The sequence below is a fragment of the Miscanthus floridulus genome, chromosome 17, assembly GCF_019320115.1.
Source record: "Miscanthus floridulus cultivar M001 chromosome 17, ASM1932011v1, whole genome shotgun sequence".
NCBI classification, from domain to species: Eukaryota; Viridiplantae; Streptophyta; class Magnoliopsida; order Poales; family Poaceae; genus Miscanthus; species Miscanthus floridulus.
The window spans coordinates 101,909,701-101,932,952 of NC_089596.1; the positions used below are offsets into that span (position 1 = coordinate 101,909,701).

The following is a 23,252-nucleotide window of genomic DNA, read 5'->3' on the forward strand; positions in this document are numbered from 1 at the left end:
GATAGCAAGTTGAAGCTCAATGAAGCAACATATAGCACATTTGATATTGAGTGGTCATTTGATATTGCAATTTTGCCCAACCCTTGTACTTTGCCCTTTGAATTGTCACCAAATGTAATCCTTTCTTGACCATCCACATCTTCATCTAGTGAGGTGAACATACGAGTATCACCGGTCATATGTTGAGTGCAACCACTATCAATAACCCAATGACTTCCACCGGTCTTGTAGTTCACCTACACACACAAGAGATCAAGCTTGATTTTTAGGCACCCACACTTGACGGGGGCCAACAACTTTATCAATCAAACACTTAGCAACCCAAATTTGTTTAGGCCTATTCTTGTTGGGTGGACCTAAGAACATAGCTTTGGCTTTGCCTTTAGCATTCTTTCTAATGATGAAGTGAGCATTGTAAGCAAAGGGTCTAGCATGCATGGGCAAGGGTTGTGGTGGTGGAGTTTCACACTCATGAGTAAAGTGACCTTCTTGTCATCTCTTCGACTTAGGCTTTGACTTGTATTGTTGATGTTGAGCTTTAGCTTTCTTCTCTTATTTGATAAGAATCCAATACCACTTCTATCCATCTTCATCACGGTGTTCATTAGTAGCTCACTTTGAAGATAGTGGCCTCTTGTGAACTTGCTTAAGCCGTTCTTGAGATGTTCCATCTTCAACTTGAGTTTCTTGTTCTCTTCTTGAAGTGACTCATTGGTTGTTTGCTTCTCAAGGGCCTTCTCCATCTGGAGTCTCTTGTTCTCTTCTCTAAGTATCTCATTCTCAAGAGTCAAATCATGATCATTGTCAAGGTTCTCTTTCACAATTGTGTTGGTGGTTGATAGCTTTTCAAGATCCTTCTTGAGCTTCTCATTCGCTTTCTTGTTTTTGCTACTACAATCTTGCTCAATGCTATCAATAATCAAGTCATCACATGATGTGGCTATATCAATCTTAACAACATTGTTAGTAGCATGATGCGGCTCATTAGATAAAAACTCATGAGAAAGAACAAGATTGTCATAATTAATGAGATTGGTGTACTCTTGTTTTAGCAAGTTGTATCTAGTGGTGAGCTCATTGTGTATCCCCTCAAGTTTATCATGTTTTTCTCTAAGCTCCTTTTTAGAGGTTTTGAGCTCCTTGAGCTTGGATGACACAATTTTCTTTTCTTCTCTAAGCTCATCACTAGCTTTTTCGGCTATGTCATATTTTTCTAGAAGAGACTCATTCTCAAGTTTTAACTTTTCATTTTTAGCTCTTGTCTTTCTTATGATTTTAGTGTAGTCATTTAGCAAGACAACTAGATCATCATAGGAAGGTGATTCAAATTCTTCATCACTATCACTACCATTTTCATCACCACTACAATCATCACTTTGTACCTTTCGATCACCCTTGGCCATGAGGCATAGGTGTGTAGAGGATGATGGTGGTGGTGGCGGTGGAGATAGTGAAGACCCAATCAGAAGAGCGGCCACCTTCTCCTTCTCATTATCACTTTCACTATCGGATGAGCCACTTGATGATTTAATGTCCGTGAGCCAATCACCAATGATATAAGCCTTGCCATTCTTCTTCTTGTGATATTCCTTCTTCTTGCCATCCTTCTTCTTGTATGGCTTGTTTTTCTTCTTCTCATCATGAGAGCGAGACTTGAATCATCAACTTCATCATCACTTGAACTATCATGACCAACTTTTTCTTTGCTCCTCTTCTCTTGGCTAGCCTTAAGTGCCAAATCTTTCTTCTTTGAGGAAGAGGAGCCCTCTTGAGGAGTGATGTACATGTACATCTCATGTGCATTGATCTTCCCCAATATTTTAGTTGGCGTAGCAGTGGAAAGATCACCTTGATGAAGCACCATCATAATATGCCCATACTTGTCAATGGGGAGGACACTCAAATTTTTTTCACAACATTTGGTGGTTGGATTTGAGTGAGTCCAATCCCATTGACCTCCTCTACAACAACATTCAAGCGAGAATACATTTCATTAGCACTTTTATTAAGAAGCATTTCAAATGAATTAAGCTTCTTCATCACAAGATGATAGTGTTCCTCACGCTCACTCTTAGTTCCCTCATGGAGCACACAAATGTCCAACCATAGAGCAAGGGAGTCTTTGTGGTTTCGCACACAGTTAAAGACATCCTTGTAAAGGCCTCTAAAGAGGGTGTTTTTGGCCTTTGCATCCCACTTCTCATAATTTACCTCATCACCAACAAGGTTGGCGGGGTCCTTAGGTTTTGAGAATCCTTGTGTGGCGGCTCTAAACACTCCAACATCTATAGCCTCTAGGTACGCCTCCATGAGAATTTTCTAATAAGGAAAATATCTCCCTCAAAGAAGGGAGGGGGTCCATCCCCATGGGACATCTTGCCCTAGGAGATTAAGCCTAATTTAAGGAGCACTCGCCTCCGATACCAATTGAAAGGATCAACATGCCCAAGAGGGGGTGAATTGGGCTAATCTAATTTTTTTCAATAATTAAGCCCTACACTTATCCCATTTCACCCCTAGTGCCTAAAAGTGTTATCTATTGTTCTACCGCATAAAAGTTTTGTACCCTTGGTTTCAATCCTACTCTAGCATGACAATTCTAAGAATGTAAAGACATAAATTAAATTGCTCAAAGTAAAGAGAAGGAGAGGAACACGGTGATGTTTTTCTAAGGTATCAGAGAGTCGCCACTCCCCACTAGTCATTGTTGGAGCACCCACGCAAGGGTGTAGCTCCCCCTTGATCCACACAAGGATCAAGTGATCTCTACGGGCTGATTTTTGGACACTTTGTCACAGTGAATCACCCACAACCACTCATATCATGATTTGGGTCATCCAGAAGCTCCACCGAATGATCACCAAGCTTCCAATCACCACTGAGCTGTCTAGGTGATGGCGATCACTAAGAGTAACAAGCACAAACTCTCACTTGACCAAGACAAGCCTAATAAGAGAGGTGGATGCACACTTGCTACTCTCTATGCACTAATGAGGTCCTTAATCTTAGATTATCAAATCTCAATCACCCCACTAGGCTCTTGCTCTCTCTTGCACTCCAAAGAGTTTCCTCAACTAAACAAATGGGCAAGAGAGCTAAGTTGGATGAGTAGAAGTATTTATACTCCCCACTTCAAAACATACCCGTCGGGGTCCAACTCAGCACTTTTTGGGGTGACTGGACGCGCCTATCAGAGTGACCAGATGCGTCCAGTCAGTAGCCAATGGTTGCATTATGCCAGCGCTGACAAAGAGCCATTGCCCCGACTGTACCCTAACCTACGTCCGGTTAGCACCCACCAGACGCGTCCGGTCATCAAATTTCCTCTCTAGTGCCTTTCTGTACACAACTGGACTCATGGCCACCAGGGTCCGATCTCACACTGATCAGCGTTCAGTCATGCCTGAGCGTTGCGCCTCACTACAATAGTAACCGCATCGTGTCCGATCCTGGCTCAAAGCCAGCGTCCGGTCGATGCTTAACCCTCTGCTGCGCATGCCACCACTGACCGGACCCGGTGCCTCAATGTTCGGTCCTGCTATCCACAGCGTATGGTCATCCATTCAAGCTTCCATTCACTTCAAATTCAAATTACTTTGTGAATGAAGTTGACTCCAATTGATCTTTGGGATGTCCCTAAGCTACCTGTGCTAAATTTGATAAGTGTGCACCACACCTAAATCATTAGACTCACTTAGGTCAAGCTACTAGTTTATACCCCCTTAATAGTATGGCCAAAGGAAAAAAAAAGTCCTAAACTACTATAAGTGTCTCTCAACTCCAAACGACACTTAGAACTAGTCCATCCTTAACCTTGTCGTCCATCCTTTGAAAACCGAAACGATTTCCATCGATAGGGGCATGAAAACCATTGATTGCCCAAACAATCTCCATTATCGTGACCTAACTCAAATTGCTTCTGCAGAACACACGTTAGTCACAATAATCTTGTATCATCATTAACCACCGAAACCCACTAGGGGCCTAGATGCTTTCAAGGACCATGTGTCAGCATAAGAGACACATATATGGGTGAGATCTCACTGTTGTAGATGTGAGGCAGCCAATAGAGCTGAAGAATGCAAGCCAAAGCACTTGAGATCATGTGTAATCTTCTGGTGAAGAAGGTGGTCTTCATGGCGATGACCTTACAAGGGTGTTGTGGAGAGGCGCCATATCGGTGTGGAGGGGACGAGGATACCCCTTCCTTCATGGATAAACTCCATAGTAGAAACGATGCCATGGTGACTGGTGGAACGGGTGGAGATTCGAAAGTGAGACTTAGCTTAATGACTCACACTTCCTTTGGTTTGTGATCCAACACCTTACCACCTTGGGTGACTATTGTGTCAACTATGAGACTTAGTGACTCACGACACTGTCTTTAGTTGAGTGGAGTCCAACACCAAGATCTGATTATTCGGGTGGCATATGGAGAATGTGTGCCTCCATTGCCTTTAGTTGGAAGCAAACATTGTGATTAGGAGAGACAGGGTGTCTGGGAGCGTACCTTGGTGAAGCTCTAACGTGGATTAGGGGTTGTGTTTTGTCAACTAATACCATGGGATAAATCCAGTTGCCTCTTTGCCTTCTCTTATGTCTTGCTTACTTACTTATTCTAGCTTAGTGCTAGTGCTAGTTTATATGTGCAAGAACCTAGAGTGTGACAACTAGGATTGCATGCCAGAGTGTGTGCTTAGCAATAGGTTTAATTCCACAACTAAGGACCTTAACTTAGTGTTTTCTTTGCTAAGGGCATGTTTAGCATGATGGCCCTAAGGAATTGTTGTTAGTGTGCTTCTTTTTAGTCCTTAGGTCAACTTCCCCAAGTGGGTAGTGGTAGATTTGATAAGCTAAGGTTTGTTATGATATTTTTTTTAGACCCCCCCCCCCCCCCAAATTCATCCCTCCCCTCTCTTGGGGCCACCTGGTCCTTAGACCATTCTCCCATAGCTGAACTATAGCCCCAAGCAGCACCAGCCATCGGTATGGCCTAGTCTCCTAGTGTTACCAGGCCAGGGGAGGAGAGAGAGAGAGTCTAGAATGCGAGGAGACATGAGGGATGAATGGGGCGATGGGGGCAAAGTGGGAGATATACCCGCCAGCTATTGCTCTCCAGTTGCCACCACAATTGTGGCTCCATAATTCTATGACCCGTAAGTCGTGGTGCAGATGACGCAGGAAAGAACTCCAAATGACGCAGGAAAATCCATTGGCCCGATACACATGTACACATGTACACAAGTTGTTGAACAGGTAGTGTAGTAGGCTTTGGACTCGATTTTTGGGGTGGTCCATGCCCCCACCTCTTAGCTCCACCAGTGTATACTACTCTTAATAAAAATGGCTAGGACTCTTATGGTCGAGGGGGCGGGGTAGGCAGACCAGGAAGAGAGAGTTAAGGACAAAAATCTGGAAGAAAGAAATTTTCACTTTTTAATATTAAGTATATAGAGAGAGATAGATATAGAAGAAATTTGGCCTAGGTCGAGAAAAAAAAATGTACAGACATCGTCATCATCATAAGAAAAGACGCAACAAGAAGATTTTCCCAAGTATGAGTCAGTCAGTCATGACGTAATCCCAATAGCACATATGACTCAAAATTCTGTCATGGCAAATATACTATTGCTTCAGGTAACATGTGTATGATCTTTTGTCCCTGGTATTATGATCAGGATCCTCCCATACGTTTGGCATGTAGATAGTATCTCTAACCGTATACTATATGCTTATCTTAGGATTATTCAAACATATCATACAGTCTGTTACACTAGACAAAAATACCTTCTTCTGTCTGGCTCTGCACTTTAAGAATCTTGTGCTGGCCCACGTAAAATATCCCGGCTTCCAGTAAAGCAAAAGTCATAGCCCTGTCCTGAAACATACACAAGCACACGGTATAAGTTATGCCTTTTTTTTGCGATGGATATATGATTTTCTCCACAGTTTTCTCTTTAGTTTTAAATTATAAGTGAAAAAACAATGCAATTTCATTGAATTTTTTTATCAATAAAAAACAGATCCTGAAGGGATACAGTGATCATACAAGCACTCAACATATCGTAGTCTTCCGTTGTTACAAATTAAAACATATCACCATCTTCCAAGTTGAGGACTGAACCAGGATTGTGAGCACTGAGCACATTGTGCTGCTAAGACAGTTCTGCAGACAGAGCTGCCTATTATTAGACTGGCTGGGCACTACTACTTGGCACTAGCATCTTCATGCAAATCAAAGTTCATGGCAATGTTACCTAGGCCTTGTTTAGATGCCAAAAAATTTGGCAAAATGTATTGTAGCGGTTTTCGTTGTTATTTGGCAATTAGTGTCCAATCATAGTCTAATTAGGCTTAAAAGATTCGTCTCGTGGATTTCGTCTAAACTGTGTAATTATTTTTATTTTTTATTTATATTTAATGCTTCAGGCATGCGTCCAAAGATTCGATGTGACGGGGAATCTTGAAAAATTTGGCAAAATTTTGGGGAACTAAACTGGCCCCTACTAGCTGGGTTTGGAATATTTATTAAGACATGAATCCCAGGGGGGTGCTATACTAAGCATTTATAACCCCTTTATAATATCCTAATTACACTATCTGTTCGGTGTCAAGAGGCATTTTGTCATTAAAATTCGTGCAACTTGGCAAGCTGCTCCTTAACCCAACCTGTGGAGCTTGTGTCTGTGGCTTTCTCCATCCTCCTCTCCCAAATGGCAGCGGAGAACACCTTGGAATTGGATACTCTCGGGGCCTGAGGTGCTCCTAATGCAAAGGGCAAAATTACGCAACAAAATTAAAACAAAAGCACATATATTCGGCTGTTTGCTTTTTGCAGCAGCACTGTTGCAGCGGCCGGTTGTATAAGAGAGTAAATACTGTAGCAACAGTGCGCATTTGCAGCTGTAGCGCTGTTAACACAGGCAGCCGAACAAGCTCAATTATGTGAGAACATGTTACCAAATTAACATGAAAGGTCATAGCACCAATTGAGTATAGCTCTGGTGGTTAGATTTCTTGCGGTATATTGCATAAGATTTTGATTGAGTAGAGGAATATAGTAAGGAAAGATGATCAATAGATGCACAAGCACAAGCCATTGGGCCTATTTTTATACGCTTATAATCGGATTAACTTGTCTTGGCCGCAAGAGTAGACGAAAAGCCCGCCAAACATCCTGCATCGCGGAAGATTTTTTTGACCGCTTGTGACCCGTCGTCCGTGAGATTGAACTGAGATTCCGATTTTACGGATCGCAGCTCAAAAATCGGATCGCAGCTCCTCGGCGGATCTTCTGCCGCACCGCAGGGTGGCGAGAAGTGTACGTATCCATACACGTCCATTATCTCCAACTCTAAGTCCCAAATGATACTAACTAAACTCTACTAGTACTAGCAAATGTGCATGTGCATTGTAAGAAAACATATAATTTGTTACATGGCCATCTAAAGAATTTGCGGCTATCCATTCCAATGTTTTCGAATCAAATTCTATACTGTCGTTTGACCCATCTCGAAATTGGACTATGTACGAGAAGAGTCGTGAGTCCAGTTCATGTAACCAATATGGAGGACATGAGGACATTATGAGAAGTAAAAAAAAAAGACAGACGAAAAAATCAATCTACCTTTTAACATTAGGTATAGATATAGATTAATGTTTTTCTCCTTAAAAGTATTACTAGGACGGACACTAGACGCACTGTCGATGAACGACCGTTGCAAGCTTCCCAAAATGTTTTGGGTGCTCATCATACTTATCAATTCCATTCCGGAGATCATTCTGGCTTCCTCTTTGGAATGAAATGTTTCGGTACCGGGCTATACCGGTGTACCGTTCCGGACATATAAGAAAATGTATTTTCTTACTTATAATATAACATGTATTGATTTATATGTTCATTATTCCGAATCTCATTCACTAAAAATTGAGAATGAAGTATAGACACAATAAATTCTAACATCCAAGTTGAGAACCTAGTTAGCACATCGTACCGGGGGAGGGGAAGAGTGACGGGCATATACTAGTACTGCACGGTCGGTCAGCTTGAGCACACGCCAACGCCATGCATGTCCCAGCGCAGTGTGCCACTGACACAAAAGTCGGTACCGAGATAAACGAGGTGGCCAGTTCCTCCCGGAACGGCTGATAACCAATGGAATGGCCGGAACAACAGCCGGTACGGGATAGAGCTATTTTTGTTCCGGTCAGCGTGGTGGAATGGTACATACCGGGCATTCCGGGCCGGTACCGGAACGGAATTTATAACTATGGTGCTGATGCTTCCTATACGATGGGAGGACAGGAGCACCTGGTATGCCCTGTCAGCAGCTCCCTCCCACTGTCCAACTTGGAACCTGTTCCAAGGTGGTTGTCACGATGGTATGCACAGGTGGCCCGTAGCCCTAGGCAGCCATTGGAGGGGAGGGGAAGATCCAAGGCAAGATGACGTGAGCCCTTTCTCCCGGCCCGTATATAATCCTACCAGGTGCTCCGTGTTGACCACACCACGGCAGCAGCAGAGATGCAGATCCCGCAGTAGCGGCGCGGCGCCTTTGGTGCTCGGTTCGTCCTCACCCTCCGTGCCTCTGTTCATTCATCCGGCCGGCCGGGGATGAACAAGCCGAGGAGTGGGAAGAATGGCCAGGGGAAGCGCAGGAGAGGAGGAGGGCTCAGGCGGGTGCTCAGGGACGAGATGACCAGGCTCCGCATCATCTGGAGATGCGTCGTCATGCTCCTCTGCTACCATGACTGATGCATCATCATCCTCTAGAGGTTCTTCCTGGCCATTGGTTTTCATATATATATCTATCTATCTTTTGATTCCTGCTTGATGTATCTTATCTATCTGTAACTTCGGTGTCTGTGTGTGTTGCCCCTGCTACTTCAGTTTTTTACTCCTAAGTCCTACAATGGCAAGGATGTACCGCAAGATGTCAGCATCTATGTATCTTTTTGTGTGTTTGCTCTGTACAAAATGCAAAAAAAAAAAAAAAAAAAAAGAAGAAGAAAAATACTTGAGTTTTACAGGTACCTTATTACGGTACCTTTTTGGCTTACTCGTTCAGTTTATTTATTTATTTATTATATACGGTTATCTAGCACATGTACTTTGAAGGACGAATCTTCCATGTTAAAAATCCTTGGACCACACAATATAATCAAAGATTTCAAGAGAAAGAAAGTTTTTTTTTTCGCGAACTGAGTATATATATAACTTGGGAAGACCAATGTATAGTATTACTCCTTGCGTTCTAAATTAGAAGTCGTTTAAAATTTTTTGAGTACATATCTTTAGCTATACACCTGCATATATGCTATATATGTCTAGATACATAACAAAAGCTACGTAGAGAAGCTAAAATAACTTATAATTTGTAATGGAATAAGCCGTTCTTAAGATACCAAGAGAAACTCCAGAAATTACAATGCTACATAAAGTAGACTAGAGCAACCACAATGTTGATCAAAAGCCGTTCATAACAATTAAAATAATAGCCACCAGCTAGCTGAAACACCGTAAGACTAGTTCATAGAATATTACTTTTTCTTACTCCTCCCTCTCTCTTTACTGATCTTGCACAGGATTAGATATGACGAATTTTTTTATCTTAGATGGGACCCACCTTATAGACTAGTTGTTAGTAGAATCATTGTTGAAACAAAGCAGTAGTTATAGACTGATCATGTGGGCCTCATGTATATAGACTACTTGGTCTATATACATTGTGGTTACTCGTAGTATGAGAAATGGCAACAGTGCAGTTCCACGTTTTTGCTGTCTGCATATACAGCCATACAGGCTTTCCTTCAGAAGCTGCTACTCCACGTAACCTCTGAGAACTGGCTTTTGCTGAGCGTTGGTGACCTAAGTCAACGGAACCAGCATGTTCGCTTGCTCGTATGCGATTGTGGATTATAAGTTGGAATAATATTTTTTTTCTCACACGAAACCAGCCAGGAGTAAATAATCCACGATCATTTACGGCCTGCCGAACAGGCTGTATATTTGTGCACATGCTCCCAAGATTTGTGGAACCACTGTTTCTCTTTTATAATAGTAAACTCACATTCTCTTTAAATAAAAACTCAAGTTATATGTAGCTCATAAACGATCAGGTTGACTAGTTACACAAGGTACTTTTAGTTCTCCAACAGCAACCAAAATACTGTGTCTAGGAAATATATACACATATTTTCAGAACTTATTATTAAACGCACAAAAAAGGTGAACCATAAGAATTTGTGCAATGATTACGTAATAGCCTAATGCTACTAAACAATCCACTCCAAGCTAAGCGGATCTGTGATATATACTCTATGGAATCTGTAATAGTTAAGGCAGGTTAGCTATTGCTTAGTATATCATGTTGGTTTTTATAACTACTCCCTCCGTCCTAAACTATAAGAAATTCAAGGTTCAAAATTTCTACCAAAATATAAAATATTATATTATGAGTCCTCAACCCGCTCTCTCCTCTATGTTTTTGGTAGGAAAAACTTAGATTTCTTTTAAATTGAGTGTTACCTAAAAAGCCAGCTGAAAACTAAGGAAAATAACAGCTTAAACTACTCTCTCCATCCTAATTAGTGAGGGACAAGGTGGTCTTTTGCCGAACTCCTTATTTTGTCTAAAAATTGCTTGGATTCCTTATATTTTAGGATGAAGGGAGTAGAAAAAAAAGTGCTTGTTCTATAGAGTACTCTTAAGGTAACAAACCTATATAGCCCGAATATTGGTCCCTATATATACATGAGTATAACTTCACCAGTAGGTAACCTGTAGCTATGTATTAATGAGTCAAAATTTGTTCACAATGAACTTGCATTTCAAAGACACAATCAATTGTTTGAGTTGTGGATAGCTATGTCATGAAGTTGTGGTCGGTGGATGCTTAGGTGCTGTTTGGAAGAGCTTCGTTTCTTCCAAAATAGTGACAAAGCTAGAGCAAATTGGAGAGATATGGTTTTCTTATAGTTTTCTTATATTTCAAGACGAAAAGAGTAGCTATTGCTATGCACTTAGAAAAGACAAAATGTCTTGTAATTTGGAATGAGAGAACAGAGGCATTGGTTTCCTTAAAATGGCATGATGTTGCATGTGCCTCCCGCCCTGTCACATGTAGTCTCTAGAGATGGAGTAGCAGCCTTCAACTCCTTAAGCACCGTGTTTAGCTCTGAATTACTACTCCTTCCATCCTGAAATACAAGGAATCGATGATTCAAACTTTGAACCAAAATATAAGGTATTCTAGGTGCTCAGGTTCTCTTTCTCGCCTATCTTTATTAACTGAACTCCCCTTTTGTTCTAAGTACATTATACATTTCCTCTCTAATTTATGGTAGGAAACAATAGCATGTAAAGATTTGTTTTAAACTAGAAAAGAAATAACGGAACTACTCACTCCCTCCTAATTAGTGAGGGGTAATATGGTACTTTTGTAGACTTCTTATTTTGTCTGAAAATCGTTTTGATTTCTTACATTTTAGGACGGAGGAAGTAGCATAGTACTCTTTTTCTACCTTCAGATTTTACTGAGAGGTATGATGATCTTTTTCTTGATCTTCTGGGGTGCTCGTGCTCCCGTCATCAAAGCCTTGCATTGCATTTGGAGCGCCTGACTGAGATGTTCTCGTGGTCTGCCTGCCCTTTCGGCATTCGGCAGCCCGCTGTCACCTCCAAGAAAATATTGCTAGGATATGAACAGGGGCCAGCCTCGCACATCAGCACAACTAGGGAGTAGGGAGACATTGGCAAGGAAGGCCCAAGGCAGGCAATGACGTGAGCCCTTCCTGCCCCTATATAACCCTACCAGACGCGCTGGATTGAGCACACCACAGCAGCGGCCGAGATGCAGATCCAGCGCTAGCGCGTCGGCGGCGGGAGCCTTGGTGCTCGGTTCCTCACCCTCCGTGCCTCTGTTCACTCGCTGCCGTCCGTCCGACCGGCCGGGACCGGGACGATGAACAAGCCGAGGAGTGGGAGTGGCCAGCAGGGGAAGCGCAGGGGAGGAGGAGGCGGCGGACTCGGCGGGGCGCTGAGGAAGCAGATGGCCAGGCTCTGCATCATCCGGGAGTGCGTCATCATGCTCCTCTTCTACCATGACTGATCCAGTCCCATCCCCTGATGCCCTTTGCGGTTCTTCCTGGCCATTGACTACCTTTTTCTTTTCGTTTCGTTTCTTTTTATCGTTGATTGATCATATCCCTTGATGTGCCTCATGTATGTACATATAGGGTTGCTCTTGTTCACACACACGTGTGTGTCTGTATCTCCATCATCTTTAACACTTGTTTGTGTTGTGCTGTTTTTTTTTACCTCCTAAGTCCGACAATGGCAAGGATGTACCGCGAAATGTTGGCATGCATCTATCTTTTTGTCTATTTGCTCAGCTCTATAAGAAATACAAAAACAGAAGAAAAAATTGCCTGTGTTCTTCTATCTTTTGGCCTACTCGTTCTGTTTATTCATGCAGCTGTTCCGAGTCATCGAGCATATGTAGTTTGAAGGAGGATCTTTCCACGTTAGAAGCCATTGAGCGCATGATGTATAACCAAAGATTTTCGTAGACCAGAGAAGGCCATTGTATACTACTTGTACGTCTTCTTCATGAAATGACGCGCAGTTCTCCTGCGTAATTCAAAAATACTACTCCGTAAGAAGCTACCGTGAACAACTTCGAAATTGCAACTCTGCATGCTCTGCTCTAAAAAATGGCAACAGCCCATTTCCAGGTTTTCGTCTGGGGCAAGTTTATTCTTTTCCCGTGCATTGATAGTCGACTGTCTCAAGAGAAACTGCAGCTACTATCTGGATCAACTCTTCATTAGCTGATGTCTGCATTATAAGCTCTGAAAAATGGCATGGTAAACTGAACATTTGGTGATGTCCGGCAAGGCGGCAACGGCATTGTCTGTGATGCTTCTCAGCTTTTAGGTGTTACTGCTTCTCTTTTCAACTGTAATGAGCATACTGATCCTAAATTTTCTTTTCTTAAAAAAAGAACAGATCCCTCACAAATTAGTAAATACTAAATGACCAAGTGGGCAGTTGAGCATGGTAATAGGCTAACAATACCACTAAATATTTGTCCAAGAAACATACATATATATGTGCAAACTTAAAATACGAAAAAAGATGAACTAAGAAAATCTGGGCACAACAGTTCGGTAAGAGGTTAATAGTGCAGCTAGGTACGGTGAGCAACTAGCGCTGGACCACGAAAGAAATATTAAGGGTTTTTTTTGGAACGCAGAAATTTTGCAGGAATCGTGCATTAAGTTCATATGAACCAGTTTAATTTCACAAAAAAATACAGAAAAAGAATTTTTTTTTCTGCATTCCAAATAGGCCCTGAAATGGTCTTTTGAACGGTTGATATCCTGCAACGGCTATTGCAACCGCACTGGATCTCGGTCAAGATGAGAAGCTTCAGGGCTCGTTCGGTTGGGTGAAATCCAACCAGGAACCCTTCCAGCTGATCAAAACTAGTACAGATTAGTGAAGTATTCCTGGTAGGAATGGATCCAGGGGATGTTTCCCTGCCAAACGAACAGGCCCTCAGGGATGAAGCTGCAACAAATTTGGTCAAATGACCTCTCCTTCCCAACAAAAGAATGTACACATGCCATGCTCTACCATGGCCATCAGAGTAAAAATATGTATCAGTTAGTTGGGCATCTCCTCGACGCTTCAACCTAAAATGAGCCAGCACGAAGCTACAATTTGTTTAGCCCAGAGATAGCTTAGATTAGTACAAACTGGCTCGTTTCCAAACATGGTGTTCCTTTTTAATTACCTAGGGTCGGCAAGACCAGCGGTTTCCTCGCCATCAGACAGAGAGAGCTCACGGTAGAGAGGCGTATAATATAACCACATCATGGTGTACTGGCTTGAGGAATCATGACCAACCGTCCAAGTTCAGAGTTCAGAACTTCAGACAGCCGTTGCTGTAAAAAATAAAACCCATAACAGCTTACTTACTCTCCATGTTTTTTCTTGCTGTACTTGGACCAGTAGCTCGGATGTTTTGGCTGTTTCTGGTAGCAAGCCAAAGATCATGATGAGCATAATGAGCATGAGGGTTAGTTAACTCACGAGGTTAGAAACTAGGAAGTGGTGTAGGAGTGTGATGATGATGTGATTGATATGGGCATGTGAGAGGTGACTAATTTGTGAGATAAGATATGGTGAGGACGATTGGATTCCACACAAGGCTAGGCATTGCTCTGCAATCTGCATTGTTCACATTTTTACAGTACTGAAGTGGCTGTCACGGACTCACAGCTCATAGCACCGGCAGCGGTTCAGTGTGTGTGTATATATATATATAAGCGGATGCTGAAAGTCAAATGCGTGAAAGCCTAGCCAGATGGCCGCTGTTGAAAATCCCTTTCACCATTGCACAACTTCGGCCGTGAAAATACCTGGAACTGTTGGAATGGAAGCGGCGCATGCAGTGAGATCGGCATTGATCAGCCTAGCCAGATGGCATTGTTTGACGCTGCAAGTTGGCATGAAAGGGATATCAGAGTGTTTGGTCGGTTGTGGACATGATTCCTCAGCTGGAGCTCAGCATTTTTTTTACGGGTGAGTCAAACTGACTCCTAGAGGAAGAGTTTTTTTTCCTGGTAATGCTACGCGTCTTAAGTTCGACACGAGCAAATCGTTGGACGCTCCCACAGGGCCACCGTTTCGTTCCTTACGCTTTTACCCCGTTGAACGCTCTGCTCACGAGTTTATTAAAAAAAATCACCATCCTTATCCCTTCCGCTTCCTCCTCCTCTGTCGCAGCACTTTGCGGCTGCCCCATCCTGAACACGGATGCGCACTCCCCTCGTTGATGTTGCGCACCCCATCCGCAACCGCTCGCTTGCGCCTCTCACCTCCTCCCGTCGCGCATGTCGCCTGCTGCCTCCCGTCGCGTGCACTGGTGCTGGTGGTGCCCGTTCCGCCCATCGCAAGCGCCCCTCGCCCGGCAGACCGAAGCCCGGTGCTGGCGGCGGTGGTGCTCGCACGTGCCGCTGGTGCTGCATGCTAGTGGTGCTGGCGCGAGCAGCTGGTGCTGGATGCTAGTGGTGCTTGCACGCCGCTACTCACCGCCGGCCCCCACCCCATCGACCGAAATTGACCGACACAGGTGCTACCCCTCCCCTATGTTGCAAATATATGTTTCAAGTGTTTCAGACATTTCAAAGGTATATTGCAGTTGTTTCATATAGATGTTGCAAAAGTATATCGGAGATGTTGTACATGTTGCAAGAGTTTGTTCAAAATGTTTTATATGTTTCAGACGTATGTTGCAAGCGTTTTAATTTGGATGTTGCATATGTTTCACACATATATTGCAATAGTATGTTCCAATGTTTCATCTGTTCCAGTCTTCCGTTGCAGCAAGTGTTTTCATGTTGCAAGTGGTCTATCTGGATGTTGCATATGTTTTCACACATATGTTGGAAGTGTATATTCCAGATGTTTCATCTGTTTCAGACTATGTTGCATTCAAGTGTTTCGCGTTGCACGTGTTTCATGCTGCTCAGAGAGTCAGGGGACATGGGGGAGTGATGGTGGCATGGCACGAGTGCCATGGAATGGGGCGTGGTGAGCCGGTGGCCGACGAACGTGGCACGCGGCGTGCTAGGTGGCGGCGGTTGGGGGCACGACGAGGCGGGGCGAACGGATGGGGGCGGGTACGTGGATGGACAGGGCAAATTGAGAGCAAGTCGTACAAACGTGACGACGGCGCGATGCACATACGAGCAGGGCAAATTAGTGGACGAGGGGCAGGCTGTGCAGGCGTGCGCGGAGAACGGCCCTCCGACGGAATCCTATCTCATCAGACTTCCAGGCCCAGCACATCTTTTTTTTTTTAAGACAAAGAGCGTTACGTCCAAAGAAATAAATGTTCTTGTTTCGTGGAGGAGTTGGGGGTTCAGCCGACAGCCCATGGAAGCGTAGCCCAGCCCATCCTTCTTGGACTGTACGAACAAGGCACTTCTTTGTGGCCTGGCTCGGCCCGTCATGATTTCATGTCACCATCTTGGGGGTGTTCGGCGGGTACCCAAATCTACTGTAGCTTAGATGATTTTGGATGATTCAATAGTGTTGTGAGAGAGAATAAGCTGAAACAATCCAAGATCATTCCGCCTGCTTGGCTGCTTTGTCGCAGCTCTTGATCAGCCAAAATATTCTCCTCCACTGCTCCACCCAAGCCAAAGTTAATCGGGAGAGCTCCTTTCACATCTCAACTGAGATAGTCCGATTTCCCTATAAAAAAAAGGGAGATAGTCCGATTTTTAGCCCCTCAACTTTTAAAATCTATTTGTTTATCTTAGGCGATTTTGTTTTACATAGCTCCACTTCATCCACAAAGGAGGTAAACCGTACTTCTTTGATAGTTTAGGGATTGTAAATTGGACAACAACTATTTTTTTACTATTTTCTCTAGAAAGTTTAATGTAACTAAAAATCCTAAAATCTGGTTTAATATTAGAAAAAATTATAAAAAGTTTATTTTACCTGAGAAAATTATGAAACTAGTTTCAAAGTCCTTCTAAAAGCATGTTCTATCTTGGTGCATAAATTAAAACAATTTGAGTCTCCCACAGAATCCTTTTGCTTTTTATTTGCTAGTAGATGCTCTCGTATCTACTCCATCAGTGCCAATTATGAGACATTTTTTTAGGTATATTGCTTTTACTACGTATCTCTATTCAAGTGCATAGCAAAAGGTACGTATTATAAAAAAAGATAAAACACCTTATAATTTGGAATGGAAGGATTATTATAATTAGTTGATGTTGACCAACCAAACTATGTAGAAGGCTAACTGACATAGACTACTCTCGCTACCAGATTAGTGTACACTAGAAACACGGGCGTGGCTTTGCCGCGCCTTCCCTTTCGATTAGACCAGTGGCAATAAGAATATAGGTGTAGTGATGAGAAACTCAGCAATTTTTTGTTCATTTTATGATTTTTATGTATTTTCGAGACTTTATCATCATGAAGGTATAATTTTATTTGCCCCTTAAAAGCATAGGTAAAAGTTTATATAAAAAAATCCTTACTAAAACATGTGATATTATGAATGCACTGCATAGTTCTACTCGTTAGGATTTCAGATCAACTTGATTTTCTAATTTACAATTTTTCTGTGATTTACTATGCAATTTTAAAGTTTCAGCTAATTTATTTTTTGAAAAAAAGAGATATAATCAAAGGTGGCCTGTATTTTGATTTGTGAAAAATCTGAGGAGGTTTTCGCAAAAATTGCTGAGAGTGTATCTGGAGCGCGGGTTGATTTTCGATAAAGTGAATGTCTTTTTTGCAAAAAACCCAGAGCCCATCCGTTTTGGACTGCGAGTTGATTTGGAAATAATCTGAGGTGTTTTTTGCAAAATATTCTGAGAGGGCCTCTGGAGCGCGGGTTGATTTCCGAAAAATAGAAGGGGTTTTTCGTAAAATGACCACGGATCGCCCGATCTGGGCCGTCCGCACGCCCGATCCAACGGACGCGAAAAGCCCGTGACATGGCACGCTGGCTGGCCGCGGTTTGGGCGCAGGTTTCATATGTAAAAGATGGTGTTGTACGGGAAGGGGTGAGGAAACCCCCTCCCTCGTGTGGAAAAGCTCCATAGTGTACACATGACGTCAAGGTGATCGAAAGAGTTGGGTGACGGTGATGAGACTTCATGACTCACATACTAGGCTTTGGTCCTGTGTGGCAAATCCAACACCGTGACCAGAAAAGACTAAGAAATTTCAGGGAGAAAATTTAGAATATTCACTCATACAGTCATACTCACATATCTATGCTTGTAGAGTTCTACAGATAGCCAGAGCAGAATGTGTATATAGTTAAGACTTAGAAGGGATGGATTCACTAGTTTAGAGATGCACTTGTACAAAATTCCTGAGATGAAGCGATACAGGTCCAAGGTAGAATGTCCAATTGAAATGCTAATTTTCTTCTCTAAGTCTTCTATGATTTCGATGTAAATATTTGTTGTAAAGTTATATATTATTCGATTTAGGTGTATATATTTATTTGGAGGGCCAGAATGTAATCAGTTAGTGACGATCACAATATTATCTCAAACTTCCCTTGTTAACGAGTACTATGAAAATGATTGGACTTAGTGATATCATATGTGTATATAGTTCCTTTAGGGCAATCCTAACCTAGAAACTATGAGGTAGTTTCTATAATTGCTAAATCATGCAGATACTACACATAGAAATTATATTTTCAATGGATAGGTTTTTTCATAATATTTTTCTGCCCAATCACATATCTTTCCTCTTCATATCACATATGTTCCTATCAATATGTGTTCATATCTTGGTTACGTGTCGACATGGATTTTTACATAAGAAATCATTTCCTTCTCTTTTCTATAATTTCAATGCCACATCATCAATTTATTTAGTTGGCACTCTAATTAATGAACATATAAACTATCCTCTAATTTCTTGGTTGAGAGTGCCCTTATGGATGGAGACAGTGTAATCAAATAAATGTTCTCACATTTTATCTTCATATATAAGAAGATGCTTGTATGGGCAAAAATGTCGATCCCAAAATGTTGAAATAAATTAATGCAAACAATGGCTTTACCACAATTTGTCAACCAAACAAGTCATTATTGGTATTAGAGGGATACATGTCATTACACACCAAGACAAACAATTTCTTGCCAAACACTTGGTCTCTCTTCAGCCAACGGATATATATTCTCCAACTAGTGCAGGGCGCGCGCCATCGCGCGCATATGCAGGCAGATGGAAAATTTTAGACATGGAGAAAGTCTTATGCAGGCATACGCAATCTTGATGCTAGCACATCTTTGTAGTTTGTGCATATATGAAATAATAAGATTCAATAAAATCGGTGATGTCCATATAGCAGGAATGACAAATGCACAGGGTTGGGTCATTTTGTGGATAACAGGCCCTTAGAAATTTTTGTCAATATGTGTACATGTCTTGGAAGGGCGGGTCTGGTGGCGGTAGAGTCTTACCGCCTGTGACTGAAAGGTCTCGGGTTCGAGTCGTAGTCTCCTCGCATTACACAGACAAGGGTAAAGGCTTGACACTGACATCCTTCCCCAGGCACTGGGTACGCTCTTTATGTGTACATGTCTTGAAAATCGGGAATTCTAATGGAACTGTCAACACAACATGACGGATAAAAGCTCTAAACCAAGTCTGTAGTATGCAGTGTGTTGTAGCTAACTGGGAAGCTGTTTTTTTGCACATCCTGGAGAATTGGGGAAGTTGCTTTGGTTGCCATCTTGGTACTGAACCTTGGACCTCACGGGTTGGAATACAAAGGTGCTAGTTTTTTTATAGCAACGATGATTGAAACTGCAAGCTATAAAATGATATTGCAAATTCATATATCTAGAAACGGAAGCAGTGAAAGAAAACTCTGAAAACAGAGCAGCAATTAAGGAATTATGCACCATGCCCGTTCATTATTATATATTGAAGACAGTTTAAGAGAGAAGCTAGAAAGCTATGATTAACCATGAGTACTGCAGCAATCACTCATGGCCGGGTTTTTTTATGAATAGCAACTGGCGCTGCAAGCTGTGAAATAGACATTGCAAGTTCTGTATATGTGAACTCATATATATATCGAGAAATATAAGTGGTGAAGCAAACCTCTGAGAATAGAGCAGTAACTAAGTAACTACGCAATGCAAATTTAAAAGTACATCTCTCTAGCAAGGAAAGGTCAGAATTGTAGAAGTATAATCTATTATCAAGTTGTCGAGGTTTCATATAGCTTCAATCTAGTTATGTGAACTTGAGGGGCAGACATTTTTCACCAAGCCACAAGCCTGACCATACGGTATATGGAGCAACTGAATAACCAATGTTCTATGGCTTGGAAAAATGAGTTAGGACACCAAATCGCTTACTTGTCCTTCCGGTGTTTCAACAGGACACATCATTCCACCAATGTGAATTATGCAATTGTGGGGTCTTGCCAATTTTCCTATTGACTACATTAGAACAAAATTTTATAATCAAGTATTCATGGAGAAGTATTAGATGGAAGAAAATCTGGGATGTCCACCTTCACATCCAATTGGAGAGTTTAGGCTCCGGAGATGCGAAAGTGTAGAAGCATAGTTGAGCCAATTAAGCACCTTTATAAGAAAGGTTACGGAACATGGATCAGCAATTTTTTCACTAAATCAAGTCAGATGTAGTGACTTAAAAATTAGTTGGAGGGAACATATAAAATAGAAGGTACAGTGATCATGTAATCTGGCATATAAAATTGAAGGTTATACAGATTATGTTAGAACCCATGGACGTGTCTAATCTTCATCATGAACAATAATCATGTAATCTGACATGATTGTTGTAAAAATTTGCATACTTGTGTGGGGCTGGAGGGGATCAAACCCATTTTCTCTGCAATACTCAACTTCTTTTTGGCATAGTCATAATAGGCCTTAGCCTTGGAACCTGCAAATGAACTTAGCTTCCAGATAAGTGAAGTCAAGCAAATATTTGGAACACATTGAATAAAAACCAGAATAAAGGTACATAAAAATCTCAAAGGAAAAAAGTCAACTAAATCTTTCTTTGACAACGTCCATGATCAACCAATAAGCTTCACTCTCTGCAAGCTACACACAGAGAAAAAATGCTTAGGGGAAAGGTCAATTCCATGTTACACTAAATATCCAAAAAAAAAACAATGAAAAAAGGCAGAGCTGATTTGACTCTCGAAATCTTGTGTGTACTACTGTAAAGAATCATATAGCATTACCTCAAAAAGATTAATCTGAGCATCAACATCAACTGGCAGATTTTCTGAAAGCTAGAGAACTCCTCTCCTAAATTCTATGAGTTTACCTAAGACAATTAACTGCATGAGGCAAATAGAGGCATCACATACTGATCTTATGAATAGAATTGTCGTAAAGAAAAAACGAAAGTTTACATTTTGAACAATAAAAGACAATATAAATGTTAGTGCACTAAAAAACAAGGAAAAATAGCTTGACAAAGTGTACCTTGATAATGACTCAACCAGCGTCAACGCACAATCACTGTAAATCACATGAGCCTATAGCAAGGACTCTCACCATGGATCTATATTGAGTCAAACATCTATTTTTGGTTGCATCTAATGCTGCCCAGCCAGATTAGGCTTACAAAGAAGCAGTTTTTTTTTCCTGTAAAATATATCTCACCATGGATCTATTTTTATTCATACTCCTTTATGAATAAATCAGTCCAGATTACTACTGGACCATGGAAGGATACGAAGTTAATTTACTTTGAGACCAAACGACTAGTACATTACTATTTGACATGTTTGTCGTCCCATCATAATAGGTAGTCAGAAAAAATAACACCGATCTTGGAGTATACGGTCTTGCTCAATCGGGTCAGATATATAGCAAGAGTACGTAGCCGTGCAAAAATCTTAACAGCTCGGATGGGTGGAATGGACGAGACAAACTTACTGCGAATCTCCAAAGGAACTCGCTGCACTCGGTTTCCAAATGTCGTTTGGGAATAAAGTCCATCAGCTGTATAAAGAAGAAATTAATCAAGAGGATGAATTTACCAGAGGTGTGTTTACACGTACATTCACGTAATGAAAGAGATAGATTAATCAACTGATATATGTAAGAAAGAAGACATTCTAGGAGAAAAGGAAAGTCCAATCAGCTAGTATGTAAGAAAACGATTCATCAGTTATAAAATATATCATAAGTTAGAAACCGTGTGCTGAGAGAATACGAAGCACATTCGCTAAACAAAATTGTGCTGGGAATATCCTGGGAGGAAGATGGCAGATGGGAACAGGAACACGGGGAGTACGCCGTGGGAACAGGAACAGCGAGTCCCCGTCCCCTTGGGAAACCAAATTTCCACTGTAGTAACTAATCTCACCGCATCTCTGACCGGAACGGCGGAACCCCCTGCTGTCTATCTCTCTCTCTCTCTTCCCCAAACCGAAATCCATCCATGCATGCATGCATCCCTAATCTCAACAACCCGTGCAATTACTCCTCGGAAGTCGGAACGACGAAGGTACAGGAGTCGCGTTCGCGTCCGTGTCCGGGCCCTTAAAGCCTGCACCCATTCGGTCTTATCCTACACTAGTCGCCTGCCATCGTTCAGGCCGCGGTCTAGCCCTATTTACACCTGCTACTAGCAGCACGTCGACCAAAACCAGGCAAGCCTACGTTCAGTGAGAGAGGCAGCGAGCGGAGGGTCGATGGCGGACAACAAACCGAGCTACTCACTCGTGCCCGGCGATGGCGGTCGCGCGTCGGGGCTGATCAGACGGAGAACCGCCGAGGAGAGCGGCTGCGGCTTCCTCGACTTGTCGCTGGGCTCCATCTACAACAGCCCGTCGTCCCTGGCCGACGCCGACGTCTTCTCGCCGGTGGGGCGCGCACTGTTGCCCGCGGCGGCGGCGCTGGATGCGTCGGGCGCTGTGTCGTCTGTCGTCACCGCTGCCACGGCGGCCTACGCGCCGCCTGTGCCTGCTAGTCGCGCTTCGGCGTTCGCGCTGGGACTTGCTGCCTCGGCGGTGCCCGGCGACGGCAATGGCGGCGGCCATGCCTTTGTCCTTGCTGCCAATGCCCTGGCGGCGGCGAATCAGGGTCAGGTGGCGCCGGCGCCGGCGCCGTCTGTGCTGCCACCGCTGTTTGCCAGCCCCGTTCCTGTGCCAGTCCATGGCAATAGCAACGCTTCTGCGACGGTGCCGGCGGCCAGTGACAGTGGCGCGACGCGGGCACCTCGATCCAAAGGAGCTGTGGCGTTATTGGGTGTATCTCCCCCCTCGTCCGCGCCACCGCCTCCCAACAGAAAGGCCCCGCGTGGGCGGCGCGGGAACGCCACCGGCCGCCGTCGCCGCAGCGGTGCAGCCGGTGATGATGCAGATGCAGCTGACGCCGCACTGACCAACGGTGGCGAGAGCACGCCGCCGTTCCCGTGGGCGACCAACACCGCGGGCGCACACCCGACGCTCGCCGAGCTCATCGAGCGAGGGATCGCCTCCGTGGAGGGCGAGGTCCGCTGCAAGCGCTGTGACGCCGGCAAGACCATCTCGTACGAGATTAAGGCCAAGTTTGAGGAGCTGTCCGGCTTCATCGTCCGCAACGTGGAGGCCATGCATGACCGCGCGCCGCCGGAGTGGATGTACCCGGCGCTGCCGGACTGCGACAAGTGCGGGCAGAAGAACAGCCTCCGTCCCGTGATCGCCGCC

General features: G+C 43.2%; 1 protein-coding gene across 1 annotated transcript; it reads right to left on the reverse strand.

The window, feature by feature from the left end:
* Window positions 1-356: 356 nt before the first annotated feature.
* LOC136516102 (uncharacterized) lies at window positions 357-1,403 on the reverse strand. The gene has a single exon (XM_066509496.1). It carries the CDS (start codon window positions 1,401-1,403, stop codon window positions 357-359), a length of 1,047 nt encoding a protein of 348 aa, XP_066365593.1.
* Window positions 1,404-23,252: the final 21,849 nt, after the last annotated feature.